Genomic DNA, 9,430 nt, shown 5'->3' on the forward strand with positions numbered 1-9,430 from the left:
CAAAGAGGAACACAAAGAGGATTGCTACATCGCCAAACCCCCACCCGCAGTCCAGATGCTATTTAATGCCACACAGAAACAAGATGAAAATACAGGCAGAGGGCGGGGCCTCTAGATACAGACACCACCACACCCCTTTTGAGGGTCATACGTGATGATTGAGTGGGATTGTTTTTGTTTGCAGTCCATACATTGGTTTACGTTTTTTAGTGTATTTTTGTGTCCAAACCACCTGTGAGAAAAGGAAACTTTTTCTATGTTTTACTTTCGGATTTGCTTCTGTTGACAATAACATTCTTTTATAAGCAGCTTTAGGGTGATTGCAAACCTATAATATCTTCTTTCCAAAGAAGCAAGCTGATAGACCAGCAGTGTTGACTTACAATTACCTACATTTCTTTGTCCTCCTCCTCCTTGTGTACATTCTGCTTATAAACACAACATCTGCCTGGTTGGACCTTAGCCAACCAGGTGGACAGGTTAAAGTGTATAAGGTTAAGGTGATGTCATCTGTTAGTCTTTTTCATTAAAGGTACAGTCACTGTGCCATTATAAAGCCATTGGTACAAGGCAATACAAGTAAGTGGTATGTCTTTAATAAAACTCTCAACGGAGCAGTGTTTTTCCAGTCAACTTCCTTATATTACTGTTGGTGACCCAGTGCTGCACTGCTTTACAAGTTTATTAACTGCAGGTATGAGATTACATCTATTTTTTATAGTGCAATTAATATTGATTTGTCCGAATTCAACTGAAGGGGAAAAGATTGATAACATTTTAACAATATCTGAATTGTAATATTCAACTGTTTTAAATGGGTATTGGTTCAGATATATGAGTTCAATTGGGATGTTTTTGCTCTATTTGATCTACCATTACTGATATAAGTGTCTTGATGTGGGTCGATTAGGGCCGGATCAGTTTCGTGACTGAAATAGTCAAATGAGACAAAGCCTTACAAACCAAGACGGGATGTCAAATGAGAAGTAGTCAAGATGGTTGAAAAATATGGAAATGGGCCGGTATAAATACTGTGAGAATGAGGAACAAGTGAGCAGAGGTCAGGTGACTGGGATGCCGGGGCCTGGGTGAAGTCAGACGTTGGAGACAGGGACAGAGAGGCAGAAATAGTGTAATAAAAACAATGGCGGAAGCAAGCGTGACAATATGGTAAAACAAAACTGAACTTTTATACGTGATTTATCCCAGGACATTCTTTGACTGCATTAGTTTTGTTTGTGTTTACCTGATGCAATTCTGAGATGCAAATATTTCGAATATTTCTGCATATTCGAAGACAAAAAAAGACGTAATTATTTCTCGTGCTTTTGCAGCCATGAAATACATAATGAAATGAAGTAAAGCAAAAAAGTAAAATTCACTTTTACGTTAGATAATCACCTCTCTGACAAATACTATGATGCTAAACAGTATAGAAATGGATTTTACAGCCCCTGTGATGATCTTAAATTCAATTGCTCGTCTATAATCTTGGGTCATAAATATCTCATTAATAACCACACCTGCTAAAGCACTGTGGGATTTATACACTTACAATAATGGTAAAGAGTATCCTATAGGACATACATAATTATTGGGAGATTCTTATCATTGTCTTCTCTTTAGATGATGGAGCTAATGTATTCTCCTGAGACTGCAGACATTGAGTCACAGCCTGCTGACCCACCGTGTCCCTCTATTAATGATCTTCCCACACTGGGAGATGGTGAGTGTTACCATGTCTTCATTAGCTACAGCAGCACCGACTACCAGTGGACCCACTCCCTCATCGGCCAGCTGGAGTCCTGCGGCTTGCAGGTCTGCTACCATGAACGTGACTTCACTCCGGGCCGCACCGTGTTGGAAAACATGTCCGACTGCATCCAGGAGAGCCAGAAGGTCCTGCTGGTTCTCAGCCAGGAGTTTGTGAGGAGCCGCTGGTGTCTCCTGGAGGCCAATATGTCTTTGTTCAGAGACTGCCTGGAGAGGAAGCCCATTGTCCCGGTGCTGCTGGAGCCAGGAGTCTCTGTTCCTCTTCACCTCTGCCACCTCACCTACCTGGAGGCCAACGATCCAGACTTCAAGGACAAGCTGCTCAAGGTGCTGTGCACCCCCAACCAACAGCTGAGAGGGTCCACTGTGGTGCCCTTTCAGCCTCCTTCTATCTACAATGGGAAGGCCCTACAGCCTTTGATTGCTGTCAATGATGAGGGACTCAACAAATGGGACTGTGGTCAGTTCAGTGACATGGAGGTGCCGGACCAACTGCGTCTGATCATTCAGGACCACGAGAAGTACCGAAAGGCTGTGAGGATGATCAACAGTGTCTCTCAAAATAAAATGCTCCCTGCCTGGGTTAGACTACTGATGGTTGTTATCACTATAATATGGATGTCATTTATGTTATGTCTATCCTCATTTGCGATAGTTTGGGCGACACTTCCTTCATTGAATGACGTGAACCCAAATCTTAAAGGGGTCACTATCATTTGTCTCCTCTGTTGTTCATTGGGTTTGATTATTGAGATTAGTCTTTGGAAAAAAGATCAATTGAAGTACATTGTGAAGGAAATGCAGAGAGCTGTAGGCCAGGCCAACATATTCCTCTCTGAGGAGAAGGTGTTAATGTGGAGTTGTTCCAATTCAAAAATCTATCTGGTGTACGTTAGTCTGGACGGTTGCAAACAAGAGTTTGTAGAAACATTTTCTGAGCAGGGTTGTGCGGAGGATATGTTTCAGAGAGCCCTGACTTTCTTCTCATCAGGTTACACCTGCTGCCTTGCTAAAAGGCACTTCCCCTTTCCTCAGCCCAGCTCCACTGGTCACCTGGAGGGAAGGGTGTGTTTCTGTCAGTATGTTTCACAGCAACTGAGAACAAATCAATGGGAATAGCAACGTCTACATTTGTGTCTTTACTGTAGATAACAGCTCACCCAGTCGACATGTAATGTCCGGACCGAGAGCCATTAAAGGCACAGTGACTTAATTCATGTTAGAAGCCCCTCAGACATCAGGACGGAGGCTGTCACGTTAACGAACCTGAAAGCAGAACAGTGAGAATGCTTGGCACCCTTTGTCTTCCTGAGTTCACTTTCAGTTCTCGGTCATCCACACTGTGCGATCCCTCTTTATTATATTCGCTGGAATTTACTGTATCATGAGCAGGTATGAATGTACATTTCTGTGCACTGTGTGTTGTCCTTTGTGTGATGAGTTTTGTAATTATATCAAGCACTAAGATGAATTATTTCACAGATGAGCATTTTAGTCTGTTATGTCCACTTAGAATGTTTGTTTTGTTTTTTACAAAGTATGGCTTTATAACTCTCAGTAACTGTGAACGTAAGCTCATTTGATTATTACTTTAGACACAATTAAGTTACTTACTGTATATTTGGAGTGGCACAGAGTTCCTTAAATACATGTTATTCTGCAGTGAGTGATGTCACATTGTATATTGTTATACGTAAAATCAGCTGAAATGTTTTGCTTCATTTGACAGGCGTACTGAGGTGTAGTAGAGGAAAACAATGTAGTACATTTACTTGACTTGAGAGGTGTTAAAATATGATGTATTATTATTCATTAAACTATCCAGCATCATTTTGGAATTAAAAGCTCGATCTTCAACACAAGATAAGTACATTTGAATCACGTTATGAGTGTTTTAAATTAGAGGCGGCCAAAACAAACTGTTTGACTTGCAATGGGAGGGTGGCGCTGTTCCTGTGGGCTTTCCGCTCTTGCTCCTAGACTCTAAGGAAGTGAAGAAAAGTTCAATTGTAATGTTATCCAGAATCCAGCGTTCGCAGTCTTCATCCAGCAGCAAAAGTGAACTGCGATCACGGATATGCAGCCGCTATCTGCCAGCTGCAGACGTTTGCAGAGCGCTTAAGCTCTGCTCCCGCAGCTGACAGTTTATAGGTTGATATTGAACATGCCGCGTGTCCAAATTACTAAAAACTCAACGAAGCCCTCCCTTGGGTCCTCAGCAACACTCCCGCCACATGTGAAGTAGATTGGATGAGCGGTTCTCGAGAGATGCAAAGAACAAACAGGAAGACGGTCGGAAAGACAACGATTCACTCAAAATCATCATTTCAGTAACAGACCTCGTGTTTGCCACGAACCGAAACTCGTTTTATATGTGGAAGTATTAGGATGACTTTGAGAAACGCTGCGTTTGGGAATAGTCTGTATTTGTAAGTTGAATGTAGGAACTGAACAATATATAAATGTACTCCTGAAGATCAGAAGGAAGGAACTATAATGATGCGCGGTTTTACATGGAATTAAAATGGGTATAATATTTAGTCCAGTGGTCGGTTGCTGGTCGTAAACACAGCTGTCTAACGTCACTCTTGCTCTCCAGCTCAACAAGCGGGAGAGAGCTAGGGACCCGGGGTAAAACGCTATTTTCTGATAGAGTACAGACATCCGCACTTTGTCACAAACTGGTTAGAAGGTACCAGATTATCAACAGTAGGCCCCCTCTACCCTGCTGTGTGTGGCCTGTCTACTCTCTCTGGGCCTGAGTCTCCGCTCGGTCACCGACGGTCCCATAAAGCACCATGCAGCAGAGCGACTGTGCAGGTAAACACATTGACCGACACAAAGAGGAACACAAAGAGGATTGCTACATCGCCAAACCCCCACCCGCAGTCCAGATGCTATTTAATGCCACACAGAAACAAGATGAAAATACAGGCAGAGGGCGGGGCCTCTAGATACAGACACCACCACACCCCTTTTGAGGGTCATACGTGATGATTGAGTGGGATTGTTTTTGTTTGCAGTCCATACATTGGTTTAAGTTTTTTAGTGTATTTTTGTGTCCAAACCACCTGTGAGAAAAGGAAACTTTTTCTATGTTTTACTTTCGGATTTGCTTCTGTTGAGAATAACATTCTTTTATAAGCAGCTTTAGGGTGATTGCAAACCTATAATATCTTCTTTCCAAAGAAGCATGCTGATAGACCAGCAGTGTTGACTTACAATTACCTACATTTCTTTGTCCTCCTCCTCCTTGTGTACATTCTGCTACATTTCTAAATCATATTTTCATCTCACTTTAGTTTGTTCATAGATGATGGAGCCAATGAACTGCAGACTGCAGACATTCAGTCACAGCCTGCTGACCCACCGTGTCCCTCTATTATTGATCTTCCCACACTGGAAGATGGTGAGTGTTACCATGTCTTCATTAGCTATAGCAGCACCGACTACCAGTGGACCCACTCCCTCATCGGCCAGCTGGAGTCCTGCGGCTTGCAGGTCTGCTACCATGAACGTGACTTCACTCCGGGCCGCACCGTGTTGGAAAACATGTCCGACTGCATCCAGGAGAGCCAGAAGGTCCTGCTGGTTCTCAGCCTGGAGTTTGTGAGGAGCCGCTGGTGTCTCCTGGAGGCCAACATGTCTTTGTTCAGAGACTGCCTGGAGAGGAAGCCCATTGTCCCGGTGCTGCTGGAGCCAGGAGTCTCTGTTCCTCTTCACCTCTGCCACCTCACCTACCTGGAGGCCAACGATCCAGACTTCAAGGACAAGCTGCTCAAGGTGCTGTGCACCCCCAACCAACAGCTGAGAGGGTCCACTGTGGTGCCCTTCCAGCCTCCTTCTATCTACAATGGGAAGGCCCTACAGCCTTTGATTGCTGTCAATGATGAGGGACTCAACAAATGGGACTGTGGTCAGTTCAGTGACATGGAGGTGCCGGACCAACTGCATCTGATCATTCAGGACCACGAGAAGTACCGAAAGGCTGTGAGGATGATCAACAGTGTCTCTCAAAATAAAGTGTGGTTTCGCCCACTCTGGGTTAGAGTACTGATCTACATTACAGGCGTACTATATTTTTTGATCTTGATGACTTTTTCGTCATTTTTGACATTCACATTTTGTTCTAGCTATCCTGTCTATCCTTTCCATCCTGTCCATCCTTTGCCCCCAAACCATTACGTATACCTTATTGGAGTATGGGTGATCACTATTTCTAGTTTCTACTGTGTTCCTTTGGGGTTGTTCATTCAGATTGTTCTCTGGAAGAATGGTGATGTGAAGTACATTGTGAGAGAAATGCAGAACGCTATATGCCAGGCAAACATAATCCTCTACGAGGAGAAGGTGTTAATGGGCTGTCGGTCCAATTTAAAACAAATCTATCTGGTGTACGTTAGTCTGGACGGTTGCAAACAAGAGTTTGCAGAAACATTTTCTGAGCAGGGTTGTGCGGAGGATATGTTTCAGAGAGCCCTGACTTTCTTCTCATCAGGTTACGCCTGCTGCCTTGCTAAAAGGCACTTTCCCTTTCCTCAGCCCAGCTCCACTGGTCACCTGGAGGGAAGGGTGTGTTTCTGTCAGTATGTTTCACAGAAGCTGAGAACAAATCAATGGGAATAGCAGTAACAGTATATACCTGGAATGGGACAGCTAGTAACTGTATAATGACATTTATATACAATACCTATTCCTAAGCATTTAATTCCCTGTTTATGACATCAATTTCCATGTTTTCTCCCAATCAAGTAGAGACACAACACAGACAGGGTGAAAGAAAATGTGTATATTATGATGTTATATAATATATTTTACTCAACTTTTTTTTGTTGTTAATCACACTGCTTCAATTGTTAAGTATAATTGTCAATATAATTGTTTCCCCAAAGCTCCAAGCTTGGGACTCTTTTGTTTAAAAATCTCCTTCCACTGTCTCAAATTATGGAAAACAACAAAAATAAATTACCAGAATTATACAGATTATCTAATCTAATGTACCTAACCATTTCCCAAGGGGACTGTGATCCAATAAAAGTACTAAGTAAGTGCATTGAACAAATCAACATTTGGATATGCCAGAATTTTCATCAACAAAATGCAAAAGAAAGGCCATTCAATTAAAGTTCTGTGATTAACTTTAATCGTCAATGTTAATAAAACATAATTAATAAAAATAATAATTTACAATTACAAAGTCAACCTAACAATTAATTAAGGATTCATTTAGTTTTGTTTATTTGATATGGACATCTCAGTAGCATTACAATTGTGAAAACTATTTACAACACCTGTAAACACCACAGGAGACTTTTTCAGTTTGAAAGAAAATACATTCACAAATAACACATTTAATAACGCTATTAAATAAATTATAATTGAGTTGCATTTTCAATTCAGTTGTTTGACAGTTTTAGGATTTTGTTCCTTTAATAGATGAAAAGAAGATGACAGAAAATGCTTTAAATTGAGTAGCTTATGAAGCTTTCAAAGCTGAACAGTTTTTGAAAATGTGACAATTGTGCCACCTAATTTTTTTTGAATAATTGTCATTGTCTGGTTATATGATGTGTTATAGTTTATGACTTATGACCAAGTAGTGATGCATTATATTAGGTGTGAGAATATCAGAATGTAATTACTCAGCTGGTCAGCGGCATTGCTGTTTAATCTGTCAGATACATGAATGACAGCATCATCGGCATACATTTACCGCGGGACAACTCTCACACGTTGCACTTTTTTTTTCCGTACGAGTCAAAACATTGTGAGAACACGATCAGAAAATTAAAATTTGGGAAGTTTTGATATAGACACAGTGTGTTTAATGGTATTGAAAGCCTCTTTTAAGTTTAAGACTGTCTAACTGCTCCCACAGCATTCAATGTGTTTTTCACACTGTGGCCGAGGCATCATAGTTATAACTATTTATATAGTGTTTCAATATAAGTCCTGTCTGGGGGCTTTTAAGACAGCCTGAAGTACAAGATTATCTCATCTGTTGCCGTTTTGACAAAATGTCGTTGACCTTTTCCACTGATGCTACCTTATCATAAACAAAGACCCGTTTGAGATGTGAGCGCATGCACATGCACCACAGAAGAAGGATCAATATTTGCTGTCCTTTACGACACTCGGTGACGGGATTCAGGATATGAAACAGAGACACCGTTGCGCGGCTTGGGAATATCAACCGGACCAAGAGTGCCCGAGGAGCGATGGAAATGTCCTCCTGCCGCTGCACTGTAACTAAAACTGAATTAGGACGGATTAGGCGCACTCGTCTCGGGGTAGAAGAAAAAAAAAGTACCTTGCTGCCATATAATCGTGTTGTGTGCACGCATGTTGAAAGTGTAGTGTGGCGGTGTAATTGCACACAGAAGCGGGGCCGGCAGTCGGAAACGAGAACAACTCCTGTCTAATCCTCAGCGGTGACTTTCATACTGATTTAGCTCAATCATCTCCACTCCTGTCACATCTATTAAAGATGAATTTATTCTCCACATTACAGTGTGTAAATGCCTCCATGTGCATGTACGGCTATGCTTATTCCAACATGAAGATACCATTACTGTATCCGTTGCAACGTAAATGCTTCTGCACTCTAGTTCATTAAAACATTCCTATGTGTTAATCTTACACTAATTCGTTGTTCAATTACGATGAAAAAGAAATGTCATGCGCCTCCTGAAGCTGAAAAGTTGGCACATAAAGTTCAATTCAATTCAGTTTATTTTGTTTAGCCCAATATCACAAATTACAAATTTGCCTCAGAAGGCTTTACAATCTGTACACATACGACATCCCTGACCTTTGTGGTTGTGGATGCATGCTCTTTATGGAGCCACTTATAATCAATTTCCTACAGAGCTGCTTTAGCTGGCGGTAGTGAAGCGCTATGGGGTCTGGGTGCGGTCTCAAATATAACTTTGCATTGAAAACACAAAGCAATTATAGCGTTTATATTCAATTAAATTGCCGCTGACGATAAAATGTGCTACTCATATTCAAATGGAGAAGAGAAACAATTACTTTCAAAGTGTCTAGGAATTCCCAGATCATGGGACTATAAGGAGGTTGAAAGTAACTGAATTTCCAGAGTTTTAGAAATGATGAAGTGTCTCGGATGAGTGGCGGATGACCGAGTGTAAAATTGAAAGAAGTCACTGCAACCACAACTCGAGCCAGCATACACAATACCAGGACACCAGCACCCCCCTAAATGGAACGGGGCCATAATAAATGGTTTTCAATCATACCTGTGTTTACCCTGCAATTACATGTCAAAATGGCTGCTCTGAAAAGAACCTGCACAGAGACGTCTTTGACATAAAACGTCAACACTGTATGGTGATAATATTTATGGGCCTCTGACGCGACTCAAAAGCTTTCCAATAATACGTACATTCCTGAAGAAACAGCGTCCGTGATAAGCAGATGGAAGCAGTCAAATAAACATTGTAGGTTTTATTTTTTTAAATCCAATGCATCTGCCTTTTAGAAATACAGGTGAAGCGGGCACACTTTCACAACGGCGTGCTTATTTCTGCCTCCTCGCCATATTGTTTAGTTCTGGGATGTCAGGACGAACATGATAAGTGGCCTCCTGAGGAAACGGTTCCTGTCGGCCGAGACAGGAATAGACGCTTTTCCATCT

The 9,430-nt window shown here is 41.7% G+C and overlaps 2 protein-coding genes across 2 annotated transcripts; both read left to right on the plus strand.

Annotated features, from left to right (window-relative positions):
• The first annotated feature begins 1,110 nt into the window (after positions 1–1,110).
• Positions 1,111–2,452, plus strand: LOC117731967 (toll-like receptor 2). Its single transcript, XM_034534550.1, has 3 exons — positions 1,111–1,170; positions 1,627–2,307; positions 2,429–2,452. The coding sequence occupies exons 1-3, from the start codon at positions 1,168–1,170 to the stop codon at positions 2,450–2,452; spliced, it is 708 nt and encodes a 235-aa protein (XP_034390441.1). The 5' UTR covers positions 1,111–1,167.
• Positions 2,453–2,831: 379 nt separating this feature from the next.
• Positions 2,832–7,390, plus strand: LOC117732737. The gene is made up of 2 exons (XM_034535870.1): positions 2,832–3,165; positions 5,076–7,390. Exons 1-2 carry the CDS (start codon positions 3,158–3,160, stop codon positions 6,397–6,399), a joined length of 1,332 nt encoding a protein of 443 aa, XP_034391761.1. The 5' UTR covers positions 2,832–3,157; the 3' UTR covers positions 6,400–7,390.
• Positions 7,391–9,430: the final 2,040 nt, after the last annotated feature.

The sequence above is a fragment of the Cyclopterus lumpus genome, chromosome 6, assembly GCF_009769545.1.
Source record: "Cyclopterus lumpus isolate fCycLum1 chromosome 6, fCycLum1.pri, whole genome shotgun sequence".
NCBI lineage: Eukaryota > Metazoa > Chordata > Actinopteri > Perciformes > Cyclopteridae > Cyclopterus > Cyclopterus lumpus.

Bases quoted from the DNA above. Each gene is read 5' to 3' on its own strand.
- LOC117731967 (XM_034534550.1), top strand. The intron at 2,308-2,428 runs GTGAGGATGATC...CATTTGCGATAG, and splicing joins ACGAGAAGTACCGAAAGGCT to TTTGGGCGACACTTCCTTCA.